We start from the raw sequence: 21,429 nt of genomic DNA, 5'->3' as shown, positions 1-21,429 counted from the left end.
CTTTGGGCCTAGTTTGTGCCTCTCCTGCTCAGTTTAGAGAATGAAGGTGGGCGTTGGGTTGGGGGAGAAGACTTACCCAGGGTCATTACACTGTGAAACCCCCTCTAAGGCCCAGCACTTTTCAAGGTCTATTTCTCTCTGTTAAAAACTCCTAGCCCACAGCACAGAAAGCAGTGGTGAGAAGAGGGAGCATGTGAACATGCAGGCACCAGCCAGTGCCGTCCCTGCAAGTCCCCACCGGCTGGACCAGCCAGTGCCGTCCCTGCAAGTCCCCACCGGCTGGACCAGCCAGTGCCGTCCCTGCAAGTCCCCACCGGCTGGACCAGCCAGTGCCGTCCCTGCAAGTCCCCACCGGCTGGACCAGCCAGTGCCGTCCCTGCAAATCCCCACCGGCTGGACCAGCCAGTGCCGTCCCTGCAAGGCCCCACCGGCTGGACCAGCCAGTGCCGTCCCTGCAAGGCCCCACCGGCTGGACCAGCCAGTGCCGTCCTTGCAAGTCCCCTCTGGCTGGCTCCACGGCACCCACTTGTTACCCCGCAGCCCTTTTGACATTTTTAGGCTTGCTGACAATCTTCCTGCCCTGTAGCCACAATTGCCTGTTCAAGAAAATGTTGGAGAGAAAAAATATTTACCAAAATAACTGCACCACACCCTGACTCCCATCTCTGGTGTCTGGCTCTTGTCTGCTCTGCCTGTACATTGGGACCAGATTTCTCTATGTTGTTCCAGGGATTTCTGTCCATATGTAAACACAAATGAATTTTTTTGTTTAGTATAGGTTCATTACTATACATACTGTCCAGCAACTTGCTGTTTTTAAAATGGCTGATTACCATGATCGATTACATATGAAGGTAGTTTGGATTTAACAAAATACAGCTTTAATATGTATGTGTGTATGTGTGTGATTTCTATATCCTTTTTACACTGAGGTGTCTGCATATTATCGCCTTATATTATTTTAAGTTAGCGATAGGGTAGAGTGCAGTTGTTAGTGTTCTGTGAAGCACTTTTTAAAAAAATATTTATTTGGGAGAGAGAGCAAGCACGCACAAGCAGGAGGAGAGGCAGGGGGAAGGGAGAGAATCTCAGGCCGACTGTGCGCTGAGCACGGGGCCTGACGTGGGGCTCCGTTTCATGACCATGAGATCACAACCTCAGCTGAAACCAAGAGTCAGACACTTCACTGACTGAACCACCCAGGTGCCCTTCTGTGAAGCACTTGATAATTGCCCTCTTTGGTTCTTTTAGGTTGTTACCAGTTTCTAAATATTATGATACTGAAATAAATATCTTTATAGATAAGGTGTTTTACATTTATAGAGCATTTTCTAGGATGGATTTACAGAATGGATCAAATAGATAAATAGGTCAGAAAGATCCGCATTTTTGATTCTTAACCATGTAGAGGAGGACTTGGAACATAATAGGCATCCAATTAATGCTTATTGGATGAACGAATATTACAAAAATTACTTTCCAATATAGATGTACCAATTTTCATTCCGACTGACAATATGAGATTGTCTGTTTTCGCACACCATCTTGTACTTATGTTATTCTGATGATTTGACTGTGATCAGAAGAATTCTATATCTATCTTGAAAAAAATGCTATCAGATAATATAACAGATATGTTTCTCTCTTCATTTTCACCTACTGGATAAGTGGATTTATGTTTTCTTACAGGACTGAATTTGCTCTTAAAGAAATCATGTCCTCTGGAGGAGCTGAAGATGACATCCCACAGGGAGAGAGGAAGACAGTTACAGATTTTTGTTACCTCCTGGATAAGTCTAAGCAGCTGTTCAATGGATTAAGGTTAGTGGACTCTTGATGCCTTAAACTTCTCTAGTTCTGTATGTTTTTCCATGGCTGGCATGTGTAAGTTTCTGAAAGGTATGGGTAGACTTTTATAAATACCTGTATCAGAGATTGTCATGCTTTTTTCTTTGACACACTTCATTCTCAGATGAAAAAACAATAGGAGAGTTAATTTTTTAAAAAGATTTTATGTATTTTTATTTGAGAGAGATGCAGGGGGTAGGGATAAGGGAGAGGGAGAATCAGACTCCCTGTTGAGCAGGGAGCCCAATGCGGATCTCAGTCCCAGGACTCTGGGATTATGACCTGAGCTGAAGGCAGATGCTTAACCAACTGAGCCACCCAGGCGCCCCGAATTTTTTTTTTTAAATAAAACTCATCACTATCTTGAGCGATCTTATTACTTTGCTTTATAATGTCTTCCTACCTAAAATTAAATGTTCCTAAGAGCAGGACTCTGTTTGTCACAGTTTCTCTACTATTTAAGCCAGGGTCTGGCTCATTGCAGATGCTTCATAAACATTTGTTAAATGAAGAATTACAAAGATAATGTTAACTCCTACACTCTGCTGCTTCCTATTTTGTGCTACAAAAGAATCTTTGAGATCGCTTTTGCTTCTGCTAATAATCAGATTAATTGCATCTTTTTAAAGAATTATTTTCATTATTAAAATTCAAGAAATGAATTTTAAAGCCTAGGTTTTAAGTCTTCTTTTTTTCCCCTGAAATATCATAAATCTTTAAAATTTACATGTTTAGACTTTTTTCTTCTTTGGTCTCCAGTATTATCCAGGTGTTCCTTATTTATTTGGCATTTACTTGAGCCTCAGAATGTGCCACATTCTGTATTGGGTACAGATAATTCAAAGATAAAACTACCAATCCCTGCCATCAAATAGTCTGTGACAAAATTATAAAAACACACACAAATCTGTAGCCTCAGATTTAACATAGCTGTTGAGCAAATTTGTCACACACCTCTGTGTGCTTGTTGAAATTAAGGCAAATAAAAAAGTTAAAGTGGTAGTAGATTTAAAGAGTAAGAAGGTATTTAAAAGTTTTCATGAAAACCCTTTTTGACTCCCAAACTCTTTTATTCTCAACTCTTAAAACATTAATAAGGTTATCGTAGCTCTGACCCCTTCCCCTCCTCCTCCCTCTTCTCCCCTTTTGCCCTTCCCCCTCCTCCTCTCCCTTCTAATTATAAGCTGTATTTCATATAATAAAATTCACCCAAAGTTTATAATTAAATGGTTTAGTTATGTGCAGAGTTGTGTACTATCAGCATCATTTAATTTTGAGCGTTTAATCATCCCCAGGAGAAACCTCATACCCCTTAGCTGTGACTCCCCCCTCCCCAGTCTTCAGCTCTTAGGGACCCGACCACTAATCTACTTTTTGTATCTATGGATTTCCCTATTTAGGGTATTTCATATAAGTAGAATCATACAATGTGTGCTCTTTTGCACTGGCTTCTTTCACTTACCATGTTTTTGAGGTTCATCTGTGTAGTAACATGTATCAGTACTTCATTCCTTTTGTTACAGATTAATATTCCATTGTACAGATTTACCATACTTTGTCTATCTAATCATTAGTTGATAGACATTTGAGTTATTTTGTACTTTTTGGCTGTTACAAATAATACTGCTATGAACATTTTTGTATAAGGTTTTGTGTGGACATATGTTTTTAGTTCCTTTGAATGCATACCTTGGAGTGAAATTACTGGGTCATATGGTACTCTATGTTTAACCTTTTGAGGAACTTCCAGACTTTTTCAAAGAGGCTGCACCACCAGGAGCGTGTGACGGTTCCAGTATCTTCACATCTCACCATTGGGTATTGTTTTTTTTTTTTTTTTAAGATTTCATTGGGGTTTTTTAAATTTTTTTTATTTATTTAAGTAATCTCAACACCCAGCATGGGGCTCGAAATCATGACCCCGAGATCAAGTGTCATCTGCTCTTCTGACTAAGCCAGCCAGGTGCCCCTTTAAGATTTTATTTTATTTTATTTATTTATTTATTTATTTATTTATTTATTTATTTATTTATGTATTTTAAGTAGGCTCCATGCCCGACATGGAGCCCAACATGGGGCTTGAACTCATGACCCTGAGCTCAAGACCTGAGCTAAGATCAAGAGTTGGATGCTCAACTGACTGAGCCACCCAGGCACCCTAAGATTTTATTTTTAAGTGAACTCTATACCCATCGTGGGGCTTGAACTCACAACCCTAAGATTGAGAGTCGTATGCTTCACTGACCAAGCCAGCCAGGCACCCCTATTGTCTGTCCTTTTGATGAGAGCCATTCTAGTGGGTGTGAGGTGGTATCTCATTGTGGTTTTGTTGTATTTCCCTAATGATTAATGATGTTGAGCATCTTTTCATGTGTGTATAAGCCAAATGTCTCTCTTTCCTTCTTTCTTTCTTTCTTTCTTTCTTTCTTTCTTTCTTTCTTTCTTTTAGAGCAAGCTCAAATTGGGGGGAAGGAGGGGCAGAGGGAGAGAGAGAATCTCGAGCAGGCTCTACACCCAGCATGGAGCCCAACACAGGGCTCTATCTCACGACCCTGAGATCATGACCTGAAATCATGACCTGAGCTGAAATCAAGAGTTGGATACTTAACCAACAGAGCCACCCGGGCACCCCAGCCAAATGTCTATTCTAATCCTTTGATCATTCTTCAAATTGGGTTATTTATCTTCTTAAGTTATAGTTGTTCTGGATACAAGTCCTTTGTGAAATCTAATGATTTGCAAATGTGTATTTTTCCATTCCATGGGCTGTCTCTCCACTTTCTTGATGGTGTCCTTTGAAGCAGAGCTTTTATTTTAGTAAAGCCCCACTTGTTATTCTTCTCTTTCATTGTTTGTACTTTTAGTGCTGTACCTAAGAAATTATTGCCTAACCTGAAGTCATCAAGATTTACTCCTGTTTTCCTCTTTTATGCTGCTCGCTCTCATATTTAGATCTGTGACCATTTTCAGCTAATTTTTGTTTATGGTGTGAGGTTTGACTTTTTTTAATCAAAACATTTTTTTTCAATTGATTATTGTATTTCTTTAATATTTTTCTTTCTTGTTCCTTGTTCTCTCTCCATGTTTATACTTATAATGGTTAGATTTAATATTCAGCCCAAATCCTCTGCAACGATCTAGTCTCTTTTGGTTTTCATCTTTATTCTTTTTTTCATCACTTTCAGAAAATGTCTCTAAAATTTGTCCACTATATGCCATATTTCTTTTTTTATGCATTTACTATTTATGAGACATATTTCATCTTGTCATTTCACATCAGCACGTTTCGCTATACTGCTTTTTAAAAAACCAGGTGTTACATATTTGACCCAAAGCTTACTAGCTTTTCTCCATATTCTTATTTGAATATAAGAATGAATATAGTATGAATATGTCTTCACTCAGTATGTCTGAGAAGCATATTGAATTTAGCAATGGCATTTCCCTTCTTAAGAAAGAATTATTTTCCTAATCTGATTCTGAATCATAAATGAATCATAAAGCTCATAAATCTCTTGCTAGGGATCTCCGCCTGGTTAAAATCACTCTGTAACTATAGTTTGTAAATCAGTTTCCACATAGCACCCTACAGTTTGTAAATCACTTTCAAGTACATCTTTATCTTTATCTTTAGGCCATGCGATGACAGTATATATAGTATCCCAAACCCCTGCTAACTAGGAGCGCCTGTGTGGCTCAGTTAGTCGAGTGTCCCAACTCTTGATTTTGGCTCAGGTCATGATCTGAGGGTAATGAGATCAATCCCTGATTCAGGCTTCACACTCAACAGGGAGTCTGCTTGAGATTCTCCATCTCTCTCTCTCTGTCCTCTTTGCCCCGCCCCTGCTCGCATGCACACGCACACACTCTCTCTTTCTCTCTACAATAAATGAATCTTTAAAAAAAGAATGGCTGCTAACTAGGATTGTTTTATTTCACTCTTTTTTTTTTAAATGTTGTTTCAATTGTGCAGATACATTTTACCAGCTCAAATGGGTCTCATTTTGATCTTTTTTTTAAAAGTGCCATTTTAATGATCACGATGATTATATTTTTGATTTTTTGATTTTATTTAGTTTTAAAGTAATTGCAGAATAAACTTGTGTCTGTGGGGATGGTAGAAAACCCTAATACATGGAGAACGTTGTGTGAGATCTAATCTTTAGGACTCTTTATTCATTGTTGCAGAAATTTATTATAATATACCTATGATGCCTATTTCAGTTTACTTTTTGAGTGCTTGAAACTATATCGGGTTCAAGAATTAATGCTTTTGACTCTTGTTCTCTAAAATATCCAGTATATAAAGACACAGGTCCCACCAGTTTGAAATCTCCCTTCTTCATTTGTTAAGTCGGTAATTTTGTCAGTATATATGTGTAACTTGCAGGTATCATAAATTGCTTTCTAGAAAGCAGTACTTTCTATACTAATATATTGATTGCCTCCCAGATGTGGAGTAGTACTTTCCTCAAGTGATATTTTAAAATTTGACAATACCAATAATGATAAATTTTGGCCTGGAAGAATGGGTAAGCAAATTCATCAGGGATTTATTTTCAGTGTTTTGTGTACAGGGCTCTCTTTATTTTAAACAGCCTTAATTATTTCTATGATAAAAATGGTGAGTAAAGAATATATATTATCTGAATGCTTTGGGATTGCTGTTTGAGAGGAATGTGGCTAGTGGTGACGCAGATCTGTAGTTCACTGGGAGATTAGTACTTAGACTCTCTTTTTCTTTCCACTTTTTAAGAAAATCTGTTTTACATACACACACAAACATTGAATAATATAGAACTATTAAGATTTTAGTGGATATATAAATGAAAGGTTGATCACGATATATGATTAAATGAAAAAGTGTAAATTGTAAAAATAGTATGCTCTTCATGATCTTGATTTATGAAAAATTCTATATTACACTGATGTTCTGTATTAACTCATAGTGGGGACTGTTTGCTCTTAGTGCCCAGTTCAGTCCCTAACCAAAGACCAAATATACTTGGGGGCTGATTTCCTCGAAGTGTCTGGTATGTGTAGGGTGTGTATTTTCTGTGCTTGTTTATATAAATTAAAGTGCTTTGTTCAGTATTAGATCTTGGTTGGAAAGGCCCCCCTCTGTTTATCAGTTCTGTAGGTCATGTTAGAGTTCCCCGGGGTGGTGGGTTGTGGGGTGTGTGGCATTCTTCTCCACACTGCTCTCCCATTCCCTCTCCAATGAAGCACTTTATGTGAATTAAATACCTTTCTACTTTCAAGAGTTGATATAGTTTTTGTGCATTTCTTTTAAAATAGGATTTCTTCGGGAAAAATTGAAAGAAAGTTTTTTTGGTTGTTTTCCTCCCTTTGAGTTGTGTTGGTCTGAATAGAAAACAGGATCACAGTGTTTCTAGAGAATAAGAAATATATTGGGGTGGTCTGGACCAGCTTTGGGACTTGGGGACAGTGAGGACCCAGCTGGAGTAGCATGGCCTTTAACATGGGGCCCTCATTCCCCACATTCCTTTCACTGTCAGTGATTATCTTCTGGCTAGCTTTCCTTTGTGTTTTTGCTTTTTTTTTTTTTTTTTTTTTTTTTTAGAGAGAGAGAGAGAGAGCTGCGGGTGGGGGTAGCGGGGAGGGGCAGAGGGAGAGAGAGAATCCCAAGCAGGCCTCACTTGCAGCACAGAGCCCAGCGCAGAGCTCCATCCCGTGACCGTGAGATCATGACCTGAGCTGAAATCAAGAGTCAGAACTTAGCCAACTGAGCCACCCTGGTGCCCCCACTTTTTTTCTTGAGCTCACGAGCTAGTTATTAAACTTACAGTGCAGTGTAATATACTTTCAGGCATGTACACATATTATAAGTGTATTTTTTACAAACAGAGCACATCTATGTGGTTTGTACTTGGATGAAGAAATAGAACATATAGCACCTCAGTGACACCCTTGTGTTCCCTCCCACTTGGGCTTTTTAAACTCCTTCTGACCAGAGCAAAAAAATGCATTTCAGTGCATGAAAGGCTTCAGAGTTTCTATATAATACCTTACTTGGGTATAATAAATTCCCTTTTTACTCTTGAAGGTGTGCCTTTCCACCTTATATTAAGTCATTCATCTAACTTGTCAGAGCCTTTTGATTTTCCTAGACATGAATATCTTAATGAAGTGTTTTTCTTGACTGAAAATATCTTCTTCTATTATGTGCATAATAAATAAGTTCTTTCCACTCACTGTGTAAGAAAACATAGTCCAAGACAGCGAGAAATGGATAAAATGAATGGTGTTTTTCTTTTAATAGCTCGTGCATGTAGTTACAGTAGTAATGAAGTGAGAATAATGTTAGAAATATCTTTGAATACTGTCAGAAAATGATCAAAAGCCCAAGTGCTTGCAGGGTTCCAGTTACCATGGTGACTAAGACTGCTAGAGCAGAATGGACTACTTGCTGGGATTATATAAGGCAGCATCTTGAGACATGTATTTGAGATACACAGCTGTGTCTACCAGTGATATCCATGCCTTTGGTGCTTAGAGACAACAGAGGCCTCCAAGTCACTGATTCTTTGGCATCGGAGAAGCAAATACACGTAGCCAAAATAAGCATTGGAGGCCATAAATATATATATAGACAGAGAAGTGCACCAAAGTGAAGTGTAATGGTGTTAAATAAAAATAACTGCAGAAATTATTTTGATTAAATATGCTCCCAGTATTTCAAATTAAAGAAGAAATCCCCTGCAGTACTTTCTTGAAAAGCCTATTTTTAGGATGCCCTGGTTCCTAAATAGGAAAGGGTAACTGGGAAATTAATGCTTTGCTCCCTGATCCCCTTCCTCCCCTACCCCACCCCCTTCGTCCTCTTTCCTCCCTCTTTTTCTGCCCCTCCCTCTTCCTTCTCTTCTTTCCTCAAAAAATTAATATTTTCCTAGAGGCAAGTTCTGCAAACTGGTAATAGTAAAGTATTGTGATTTCAGAGAGAATACTTAAACTACCTGTACAAACTTGTGATGAATGCTTTTATTTTCTCTGGCTTACCACTCAAAAGAATTGCACATGCATTTGAGGTAGACAGCCTCCCGAGTGCAGTAGATATCTTGATCACATGATCTAGAGAAGCATTGACTAGTAAGGATTTAATATGAGCCACAAATGTGATTTTAAATTTTGTAGTAGCTGGATCTTAAAAATGTAAAAAAAAAAAAAAAAGTGAAATTAATGTTAGTAATGTATATATTTTGTTTGATCCAATATATCTAAAATACTTTATTTCAACATGTCATCAGTATAGAAAAATTATTGCCGTCTTTTACATTCTTTTTTTCCATACTTAGTCTTTGAAGTACACTGAATATTTTATACTTACATACATTGCAGCTCAGATGGGCCACTTTTCAAGGACTCAGTACCCACATACAGCTATTGGCTCAGGCAGCATTCCTCCCACTTTTAGCTTCTGTTCTCAAAATGGTCCACTGTGCTTTCTGGTGAATACATATTGGCTGTTTGGGCAGGGGCAGGGGTCTCTTCTTCGCAGGCCCATCACATGTCGCCTTTGTTTCTCCTGTCTCTTCCTGGACAGATGCCAGTAGCCTGCAGGTTGTTTGGCTGTTGGTGATGTGTCCCCACTCACCTGCATTTGGGATCTGAGAGATACTTTATTACTTACTATATTAGTTTGCTAGGACTATCATAACAAAATACCACAGACTGGGTGGCTTAAACAACAGAAATTTATTCTCTTACAGTTCTAGAGCCTGGAAGTCCAGGATCAAAGAGCCGTCAGGGTTGGTTCAACGGAGTTAGGATCCCAGAATTACAGGGGAGCTCTGATAGCCTCTTCTGAAGGTGACACAGGCAAATGCTCGACTGTAGGAATGGTGCAGTTAACTCCCTGGCTTCTTAATCATCTCCTTGGTTCTCAGAGGGATTCATATCCATAGAGCTCCTTTGGGTATCATCATACCTACAAAATAGTCATGGATGTTTGGTGGGACAAGGCAGCAACATCATAGAGGGGACACGGGATTTAAAACTTGACGATCTTTTTTTCCTATGAGCAAGGTGCCATTAGAAATAAATTTATTGGGGCCTGGGTGGCTCAGTTGGTTAAGTGACTGCCTTTGGCTCAGGATCAAGCCCCATGTCAGGCTCCCTGCTGTGCAGGGAGCCTGCTTCTCCCTCGGCCTGCTGTTCTCCCTGCTTGTGCTCTCTCTCTCTTTGTCAAGTAAATAAATAAAATCTCAAAAAAAAAAAAAAAAGAAATTTATTGGTTCCATTTCCAAATGTAAGAATTTTTATACTTCTCCTGGAGCTGGTTCACGGGAGGAGGAGATACCATTCCATAGCTTTATTTGGCTTGGCATGTCTAAATTCAAACTGGGGGTGATTATTCAAAGTTATTCAAATTCATAAACCATTATTAGGAATGGAACAATGTGCTAAGTGCTGCCTTTTTTTTTTTAAGACTATTTGTGTATTTGGCAGAGAGAGAGAGCGAGCACAAGCAGGGGGAGCGGCAGACAGAGGGAAAGGGAGAAGCAGGATCCCTGATGAGCAAAGAGCCCGACATGGGTCTCGATCCCAGAACCCTGGGATCATGTCATGAGCCAAAGGTAGATGCTTAACTAACTGAACCACCCAGGTGCCCCTGCTAAGTGTCTTCTATGTGTCTGCACCATTCTAGGTACAGAGCTAGGGATAGGAGCAGGATACCAAGATAAAGAGGGTGTCCACCTTCAACCTAATGGAGCGCTGTTGTGCATTTTCTCTCAAACTCTCATTCATAAAAAGCTTTGTTCCCTCTTCAGTAAACAAAAGGGTTGATATTGGGGTATCATTAAGGTATCCTCCCCTAAAGGAAACACTCAGCCTTAACACCCTATACTTGTTGATACCCCCAGCACCTTCAGACTCACAGATCCATTCCTGAACCTAAATTTGGAAACCAGATATACCAGTCAGTGAAAAAAAGTGCCAGTGTTAAAACAAGGAATTGCTCAATTGGCTTCGCAAGTCCCAAACACAGTTTTGTCTGGTATACAAATGAAGACAGAGGCATGGATTGGTGTCACTGTAATACAGGCCTCTCTGTGTAAACAAGAATATGTGATGGGACACTGTGCTCCTTGACTGAAAACCTTATTCAGAGAAGTTGAGTTATGCCTTTGACCACAGCTTTGGCCAACAGCTTTGTTGGAGGTCAACTGCATCCCATGACCTGGGTAGCAGAATGAGCTCACAGAGAAGAAATTGACTAATATAGAATCAAAATTAGGTTGTTTTCCCTTATGGTAGAAAGAAGAGAGAACATCAGATTAGGGGTTAGAGGGTTTGAATCTGAATCACAGCTCAACAATTTACTGGTCATGAGTTCTCAGGCAACTCAGTTAAGCTACTTGATCCTCACTCTGTGTGTGTGTGTGTGTGTGTGTGTGTGTGTGTATTTACATGTACCTATACGTATACGTGTCCTGGAGAAGCCAAACATTTAAGGACGGACTAAGGAAAAGAAGCCAGTAGAAGAGAACAGAAAGAAGAGAATTATAAGATGGTGGAAGTGGTGAACAGTGGCATGCCCCAGGGAGGGCTGACATGGGGAAGAGGGAAGAGTGGCTGTTGGACTGGAATGTTAGGTGTGGGTGGCCATCAGTGATCCTCGCTAATTCAGTTTGGTTAAGACAGTTGATTTATAGAAACCCAGAAGAGATTTGACATCTCGACATACATTGGAAACATCGCTGAGAACCAAGTTTAATCATTTGCACTACACTTCTTCCTACTATAGTCTCCTAACTTTTGTTGATAGAGTTTAGGATTTAAAAAAAGAGCAAGATAAGTGTCATACTTTCAATTTCCTCTAAAGCTTTGGAGAAGAGTATGAGGAGCCAATTTATAACATAGGTGCCTTTGCAAAAAGTGAAATATCAGGTCATTTAGCTTACAGGATAATTCACAGGGCCTCATTTAATTTAATTCTACGGACCATTAATTTCCCATCTCTAACGTCAGTAATAAGGACCAAATGATATATTCAGAGTTTAAAACCATAGTCAAGCTCTGAATAGTAGAGGAATTTGTCTAAAACTCTTTATAAAACACCTCAGTTAGTTTTAGACTCTAATCGAATTATAGTGGTTTGTGTATTAGCTTCTGTGATATGTCTCATTAGAGAAAGGATGATCATAGGACTTATCCTTTAGGAAGTTAAGGAAAAAAAATTATCTCTATGTTGAAAAAGAAATTTCTGTCTTTATAGCTGAGTTTTTAGACCGGAGTGGCAGATGTTCTAAATTCTTTTGTGGGAAATAGTATAGAATTTAGCCAACGTTGTTCAGAGCTATAAATCAGAAAATACTTGTATACTTACTGCTTATTGTCAGGAGCCTTGTTCTAGCCGTTCAGATCGCCTTCTATGTGCTTTTAGCCCGTGTACGGAATTCCCTTCCTTCAAGCCTATTGCGCTGAACACCTGAAATTATATACGTCGTCATGAAATAAAACACTGAATTGTAGTTCTGTTTTCTCAGTTAACAGGGTATATTACTGAGGTTTATTAAATCTGTCAGTTTGGGAAGCACGGAGAAACTTGCAGGCACATGCTTCCTTGAAAATTTGCCTAAAGACTTTACACAGTATCTGTAAAGAAGCCCCCAAGTGTTGTCAGTTCTCATGGAGGTGATGTTGCTGCTTAATGCTCTTATGTAATAAAGAGTCTTCCTAGCAGGAGCCGCAAGATAAGAGTCTTAAAGATTCTGGCAGCAACTTCAATTTTAAAATATCTGATTAGCACTTTCTCACTAGAGGTATATGGAGACATTAAAAAAATAGATGAAAACTTGCAACAAATGTGTAAACTGTTATCTATAGTTAGCTTATTTCTGTAATCTGAAATGAATTTCTCCTTATCATAAGGATAATGGAAAGGATTTTAAAATGTAGTTACTAACTCATTCTTGTTATATGTACCTGAAAATTTCACATAGCCCTGTTGCTTTTTTATTCAGTGTCTTAACATCGGTAGAGGAATGCATATCTACTTTCACTTATTAACCCACTTACAGAAATTTACCTTTTATTCATATTGCATAACTATTCAAGATTATTAGTATGAAGATGTTTATTGCAGCATTTTTATAACAGGGAATAACTAGAAGCAATATAAATATCTGTTGGGAAGGGAATGGTTAAATGAATTGGTTATTGTACACAGTAAATGTTGATATAATTGTATATGCATTAAAAAAACCCTGATATATTTTTAAATTTAAAGGGCATGTTAAAATAAATATACAAATAATAAAATAAAATAAAATAAAAGGTATGCTATAAAACATTATATGTAGTTTGATTCCATTTATGTAAAATAATAGAAAAACACATGTTTACTTAAATGTACATAGAAAATGCATTCTTAATGGTGGTTATTTGGGGGGGTTAGAATTGAGGGGAAAGCAATAGGGTATTTTTTATGTCTTGCTGTAGAACGTATAGCATTTTTGTTTTCCAAGAGACTACCATTATTTTCAAAATTGAAAAGGAAAGAAAAAAAATAAGATTTCTGTGATAGATTGCTTGTAAAAATCATTCCCTTCCCTGTATCCATGCCTGTGAGTCATCCCCTCCCACACTGACTCTGGGCTCGGCCATGAGGATTGCTTTGGCCAATAGGATGGTGCAGACACGATGCAAAGAATCGAAAAGAATGATGCACATTAGAACTGCCCTCTCTTTTGCTGCTTTTGGGATCCTCGTGGAAACTGAGCTAGCCTGTTGGATGAGAAACATGTGACCCAGCGCCCTAGCTGCCAACCAGGCAGCTGCCAGCCATCTGAGGGAGGCCCTCCACCACTAGCTGACCACAGTTGCATGACCGAGGTCTGGCTAAGACTTGTGCTACTGTTTTATTAGCAGATAATTGCCTTTGTTTCTCTTGCATATTGTCTTATTTCTCTCTCTCTCTGATGATCACTTCTTTCTCTTTTGCCTATCCAGATCTCTTTCTTCAAGCAGCTTTCCCTGACCACTCAAGCCCTCCAGTGTATCTCCTTTCGTCACTCTTCTATTACTTTTACTCAGTCCCATATAATTTAATACTTATGTGCTATTTTTTCTCTTTTTCTGTATATGTGTTCGTCTTTTCCCTGTAACTAACTAATGAGCTCCTTGATTGTAGAGATCATATTTCACATCACATTCTCTGGCCTTCAGAATACTTAGCACTTGATAGAATTATATGTAGTGACCAGGTTTTCTCCTTGTATCCCATGTCTTCAAAATACACCTTGCCTAACTGCAGGTGTCACCAGTAGCAAGATACCCCGCTAGGGCAAGAGAAAAGCTATAGAAACATAAGCTGCATTTGTTTCTGCTCTGTAGCTATCTTATTTCCATGAAATTGTGTATCCTTTGTTAAGTAAATTAAAAAATATATAGCAGGTTTGTGTGTGAGTGTGGGGGGGAGTCTCTTTCTGCCAATCTCAAATATGTATGTGTATTATACACTGTGCTACATATGTTTATATTAAACATGAAAAAATGTTAATATATAATAAGTGAAAAAAGTTTACATTGCAAAACAAGACAAATACTGTGCTGTATACACAAATACTGTGTATATATAAAATCTGGAAAGATATACATCCTTCCCCCTAAACCCCCAAACAACTAAACAACAAAATATGACCTCAAATTTCATTATGTTAGTATAGTTTACCAAGAATATTCAGCTTACTTAGTTATGTAAGATAAATAAAGGATTTCTTTTATGCTTGAAGGTTAAACTTAGGTTAAATGAGAGAATTTATATTTAAAAGTCTCTCTTTTTGGGGTGCCTGGGTGGCTCATCAGTTATGCATCCAACTCTTTTTTTTTTTTTTAAAGATTTTATTTATTTATTAGACAGAGATAGAGACAGCCAGCGAGAGAGGGAACACAAGCAGGGGGAGTGGGAGAGGAAGAAGCAGGCTCATAGCGGAAGAGCCTGATGTGGGGCTCGATCCCGGAACGCTGGGATCACGCCCTGAGCCGAAGGCAGACGCTTAATGGCTCTGCCACCCAGGCGCCCCTATGCATCCAACTCTTGATTTTGGGTCAGGTCAGGTCATGATCTCAGAGTTGTGAGATCGATCCCTGCATTGGGTTCTGTGCTGTGTGTGAAGCCTGCTTAAGAGTCTCTCTCTCTCCCTCTCCTTCTGCCTCTCCCCCCACCCCACCCCGTCATCTCACGAGTGTGCACGTTCTCTCTCGCTAAAAAAAAAAAAGGAAAAAAAAAGTATTTCCTTTTACCATGAAACATTTAAGTATTTTCTTTATTTTATGTCTTTTATTAGACTTTTGGGTTATAAGGGTCATTCTGAAATACGGCCTGCACTTCTTTTAATTGAAAATAGTGTTAGTGGTGATTAAAGGGGTATTGATTTAGATGAAGTCCTATTAGCATAGATAGGTAGATTAATGAAAAATAATAAAGAGCCCCCAAACAAAACCACTTTATCTGGCAACCCCAAGTAGAGGGGATTGGCCCTAAGTTTATAATCTATGAAATGCTCAGGTACAATGGGATTCATTGTACTATTTTCTACTTTTGTATATGTTTGAAACCTTCCAGCATAAAAAAAAAATTTAAGACATAACTTAAAAAATAGATACCTTTCACAAAAGCAATAAAAATATGAGACATTGTAATAATGTGAACCAAGAAATATTAGACCTTTATGCAAAGCATTATAAAATTTATTTAGTGACTATTTTCAACATAAATGGAAAGAGATACTGTTGACACTAAAAATTATTTTTAAAATGTCAATTCTCCAAATGGATGTCTAGATTCATTCAGATCTCATTAAAATCCATTAGGATTTTTTTTTTTTGGTAGAACTTTAATAAGCTGCTTTTAATGTTCATATGCAAGTATAAGGAGCCAAGAATGGCCAAGGTGTTCCTTAAAAAGAAGAAACATGCCACACTTTTTATAAAGCTATAGTAATTAACAGAATGTTAATGAGGAACTAGAAAAGTCAATAGAGTAGAACAAAATGCTGAGACCCAAGCGTAAGGGAAAATCGATGACTGCAGTTCTAGTTCCGTCAACTTATTCAAAAGTCAAATGACTTTTTTCAAGATTTATTTATTTGAGAGAGCGAAAGAGGGAAAAAACACAGGCAGGGGAGGGGCAGAGTGAGAGGGAGAGAGAGAGAATCTCAAGCAGACTCTGTGCTGAGCGTGGAGCCTGATGCGGGGCTCTATCTCAAAACCCTGAGATCATGACCTGAGCAGAAACCAAGAGTCGTACACTTAACCGGGCACTCCAATCAAATGATTTTAAAAAAAATTATTCGGATAGAATTTGTTAACACATATCTGAAGCTCAATTTTGGTTATATTAAAGAGTTAAATTTGGAAGGTGAAACTTTAAATCTTTTAAAAGACTCTATTATTGTATAGATGAATTTCTTTAAAAAGACAGAGAAACCACTTTCCATAAAGATTAAGCTGATACATTTTGGTCTATTCATAAAAAGAAAAACCCCAAATCCAATCAATGAACATGAGAAGACAAGTCCTAGACTGGGGTAAGAAGTGTCCCTCACTGTAATCAGTGGGTGATTATTGTTCCTTTATCAAACAAGCACCATTTGGCAGTATGACTCTCACAAGATTTGGTTGACTTTATTTGATTCAAGTTTCCACAAACCAATAGCCATAGCCATAGTTTTTTGAAACTTGCCTCTCTTTCTCTTCTAGACGTTATTACAGATACCTTGAGCTTATGAGGCTCCTACAAGACAATTAGATCCTTAGATTCTTTCCCCTGATCTATCTTGTTCCACTGAAAAAATATACTTGGGGCCACTTCCATAGATTTATTCACAGGCTCTAAGAAAGGTTTTGCCCTGAGGATGAGACTCCATTATTAGTGGCGTTTACAGCCAGGATTTCTCCATTGTATCTTTTACACTTACACATTAGACATTGTTCTGTCTCTCCATCCTGAAAGTTCTGGAACTTGTGGGTTATCTCGTTTCCTTTTCAGCCCTGCTTGCAGCTAGTTCTTTTCTGAGTTCATTTCTTTCTCGTGTTTTGTTAAGTGCACCTAATACAATCCAGGGCCAGTAGCATATTTTCCCCGGGGTCTTTGTATAAATCCATAGGTTCACTGGTCACCTTAACTGCTCTCCAAGTGATTGCAGACAGATGCTGTTTTGCCTCTGTATTGCATGTGTCATCAGTTTTCCAGCCTTCAGTAACAGTTTCGTGCTGCTCAATTCCAATGCCAGTGTTACATATGTTATGGATTTGTTATGGCAATAGCCTGTTCCTGGTATCCATTTCTGTACTGGCTTTTCCTCAATAAGGCTGCTGTAACAGCTCCAACATTTTAGTGCCTTACTACAATAGAGATTTATTTCTAGCTCCCAAGTTAGCTATAAGTTGTTTGCAGTTCTGAGGTTCCATTAAGTGGGTCTGACTCTGTGTTCCGGGTTAAGGAGCAGCCCCTATCTTGGTCTTAGATTGGAGGGAAGTGAAAATGCTGAACTATGTAGTATCTCTTATGTCATCTTCTCAGACATGACGTGGGTAACTTGCAGTTATATTTCATCGGCCAGAGCAAGTCTCAAGGCCAGGCCCGGTGTTTGTAAGACATGGAAGAATTTGTCTCTCTGGGGTGAACTGTGAGTCACCAGACCCAAGGACCGAGATGTATAGTTTCACCTGTAGGGAGAGGATAGAATAATTGAGAACAATAATACCACCTGCACATCACTTCTAGGTACATTTCCTAAAGCAGCAGTGTTTTTCAGAGTGCTGAGTTCTTATATGAAAATAATAAACATTTGGAAGTTATCAGTATATAAGTGACTATGAATAAGATAGCCTGAGGAGAGGAAAGAGAGTGCTAAAAACCTCATGGGACAGGTATCTACAAAAGAGACTGTGAATGAACAGAGGTGGGGAGAAGAATAGGAAAGAACATGTCCTGGACTCTTAGAGAACCATTTCTGCTCCAAAAATTACAACTTTTTAAAAAAGACAGCCTGAATGCAGATACTTTACATCTCTCCAGTTTATGCCATCACAAGACTTAATTTCCAAATAGCATAAGAGATTTAAAATTAATATTTGTTTGTTTGTTATTACAGAGATTTGCCACAATATGGGCAGAAGCAGTGGCAGTCCTATTTTGGAAGAACTTTCGATGTTTACACCAAACTCTGGAAGTTCCAACAGCAGCATCGGTAAAGGAATTTTATAGTTACAGGAGAGTGAAGGTCCAGTTTATATTAGTCCCAGTTTTGACTTTTACTACGTCAGTGCTTTTTATCTCTTGGTGCATTTTAATATATTTTATCTTCGTGATGCAAAGGAAAATAAATTGATTTTTTTCTCCTGTTTACTTACTTTTTTAAAATGTAATTTCTCATCTGATCTTTAAAGACAGTATTATATCTGAAATGGTTCAGATTAACTCTAACATAGGTAGGCTGATTCGTGGTTTCATTCTAAAATAGGTGTTGTTTATTTGGTCAAAGCTGTTTGGGGGGGGTGTTGCTTTTAATTTTCATGAGCATAGCTCAAAGAAGTTTCTTTTCATATTTCGGCTTACTTTAAATAGACATTTAATACATGCTTTTTGAATTTAATTGAATGATGTTGAAATCTCATGAAAAATTCATGAATTTGAATTCATGAATTCAGAATTTCATGCTGAATTGGGTGGTATTTTATCCTATTAAATTTACAGATTTGGTTATTTTTGGAATTTATAGTCTCTTATTTCTATTTTCTTATCTCCTATGTAAAACAGACAAGTCTTGGATAATCGGTATGGCTTGAAGCGGTGGCAAATAGGGGAAATTGCTTCTAAGATTGGGCAGCTATACTACCATTATTAGTAAGTGAATTGCATATGGAAAAAATAAAGCATTGTCCTGATTTAAACACAGCATGCAGAAGTATGCATAATATACTTACTTCGTAGGAGGGAAAACTAAGGAGTCACAAATGAACCCCAGATCATAGTGATCAAAACAGTATTATGAAATGATCTTCCGTAATACAAGTAACATCATTTGCTTCAAAGGCTTACCTTCCAAACAGTTCATTTGGGCAGTCTCATTTATAATTTAAATGGTGATGATCTTGTTTTTAGATAAATCAGAAATACTAAATGAATTTATAGTTCTTAATGACTTCACTTAAATTGTGATTATATCATAACTTATATGTTTGAATGAGTGGTTTTCGGGGGAATACTTTAAAACTCATATTTGTAGGATATATCTAAAAGGTTACGTGAAGCAGATAAATCTTAGTGATGAGATGAGATCCTTAATGATGAGTCAAGGAAAGAAGAGAATTCCTTTTAGGAATCTAGATCTCATAGAGTATCAGGTATACCATAAAAAGCTTGGACCATATGGAATTTCTTCCTCTTCCTGTCTTTTGGCACGCCATCCAACATTCCCCCATTAAAATCACTCTTGCAGGTAGAATATTTTCTTAAGAAGTCCCTTGTAAAACTAGAAATGTTAAACAGAGAACCTGATTCATCTGCATCCTCTGAAGACTAATATGGATTAGTCCATTTCTGAGTCCTCTGAGAAAAAAACTGAAGAAAGGAGCCAAAAGACAAGTGACTATGTATGGATTTGGGGAAGGCCATGGAAGGTCTGGTGGAAAGATGTAACTGGGTGGAATGCTGTTTGGAGAATCCCTTCAAAGAATGAAAATAATGTGTACTTTGGATTGCCATCAAAAAAGGCTTGGGAGCAGTGGGGAGGTTTTTTTTTTTTTCTTTTTTTACCTTGTCATTATTTTTACCCATTGCAAGGGTGTTATGATTATAGCTTTGCTGATTCAAATTTAGGATAGTCCTTCCCATCCCCTCGTGTAGAGGAATAGAGGAAGAATGAAACAAGTGTTCAGCATGAAATATTCTAAGACACTGTCAAATTTAAGGATTTTTTTTCCTCATAGCCTACGCACATCTGAGACCAGCTATCTGAATGAAGCTTTCTCCTTCTACTCTGCAATCAGACAGAGATCATATTATTCTCAAGTCAATAAAGAGGACAGGTATGCACCTACTATGTATTTAGGAAAGAGGTAAAACACTCAGAATTTTTAGTCTGTGTGGAAATTATGGAAAGAAGCACACATTTGTTTATAACTTTTATTAATTTAAATGGGCTTTATTGAGCACCTTACAAAAGAGTAGCCCTTCTTAAGCATACAGACTTAGGTTACCTAAAAGCAATAAATGTTATAGGTGTAGACTGCGTGGAGTCAGAGCACAAAGGAGGGGTTGTTTCTTTATGAGAGATTGGAGTCCCACAAAGTTTCATAGAAAAGAAACTGTTCCAAAGTGAGGCTTAGCTGATAGCCTGTATAATTTGAATTCATATACATTCAAAAGCCTGTTGACAGCTGTTGGTGGGACTAAAGAAAAGGCTGCTAAAGCTGTTTACATTGTTTTGTATAAACTGGGTATGTTACAGTTGTGGATCTCCACTGTAAGAAAAACGAATTTATTCATTTCCAACGGTTATCTATTGAGCACTTATATATTTGGCAGTGTGGTGTAGATGTTTGGGTGGGATAAGAAAAAAGAAAAGAAGAAGGTGTACAAGCGTTCTCTTTTCCTCACAGAGGATTATCTTCTTATGGGAGTTACAGATGTATTTGGGGTACAGGTAGACTGTGATGTTATTAATTCCAGGTAAAGACAGAATTGCTGAAGAAATCAGGGTTCTGCTGGAGAATCTCTATTACTAGTATTCCAGGAATTGTTGGAAGACAAAGCTCAGGCATAGAACATCTGAATGTTCTCTCTACTGCCAGCAACAGAACTCACAGTTGTTATATAGTGAAAAGATTATATTCTCTTAGCAGTAGACAAGAACATGATTTTGACATATTTTTCTAGAGAACACTTTGTGGCTGGCTATCATAACCTTCCCAGCTAAATAGCAAAATTTTCTGGAAAGCCCCACTCTTGTAAATCCCCTTCATTCCCTAGCAGACCTTGTTCAGGCTTGTCCAAAGGAGTTTGCTTGATACAAGCAAGGCATGGAGATGCTGGATTCTCCATTTTCCCCCGCAAAGTCATCACCGTGCTTCATTCTTCCATCAGAAGTTCCATCAGTTACGTCTTCTTCAGATTTTCTTATGGTTTGCTTCACCTGTTCTCACTACAGATATATTTCCCTGGAACCCCCCCCCCTGATTTTTGTATTCGTATTGTACAATTTATCTGAATTCTTGGGGAGATAAATTTTATTTCTAAAAATATGCGAAAGGGCTATGTAATTAATACCTTTTTCAGTCTGAAAATACATATAAGGAAAGAACCATTTTAAGCAATAATGAAATACCTTGTATAATTCACTCTTCTACATTTTCTAATTTGCTCAAAGGGAAATTGGCCTTGGGCCCTTTGGCTTAAAACTCAACAGTTTCCTTTATTAAAATTCTTTTGTATCCGAATAGCAAATACCACATATGAATGATTTTCCTGTGCTGCCTCCTAGAGCGAGGCACATGAACAGAGGCAGGATTATTTGTAACCAGTATGACAAAATCTCTTGCCTTAGGCCA

The 21,429-nt window shown here is 38.0% G+C and overlaps 1 protein-coding gene across 2 annotated transcripts in view; it reads left to right on the top strand.

Moving 5' to 3' along the window:
• The window catches only part of SCAI (suppressor of cancer cell invasion), a 126,831-nt gene that overhangs the window by 63,878 nt on the left and 41,524 nt on the right, over positions 1 to 21,429 (top strand). For both annotated transcript variants that reach the window (XM_040631877.1, XM_040631878.1), the window contains 4 exons: positions 1,690 to 1,821; positions 17,973 to 18,068; positions 18,638 to 18,724; positions 19,810 to 19,908. In XM_040631877.1, the coding sequence (XP_040487811.1) occupies positions 1,690 to 1,821; positions 17,973 to 18,068; positions 18,638 to 18,724; positions 19,810 to 19,908 (414 nt within the window). The remainder of the gene's footprint in view (positions 1 to 1,689; positions 1,822 to 17,972; positions 18,069 to 18,637; positions 18,725 to 19,809; positions 19,909 to 21,429) is intronic.

The sequence above is a fragment of the Ursus maritimus genome, unplaced genomic scaffold, assembly GCF_017311325.1.
Source record: "Ursus maritimus isolate PB19 unplaced genomic scaffold, ASM1731132v1 scaffold_17, whole genome shotgun sequence".
Classification (NCBI taxonomy): Eukaryota; Metazoa; Chordata; class Mammalia; order Carnivora; family Ursidae; genus Ursus; species Ursus maritimus.
This window is presented reverse-complemented; position numbering and strand designations above follow the sequence as displayed.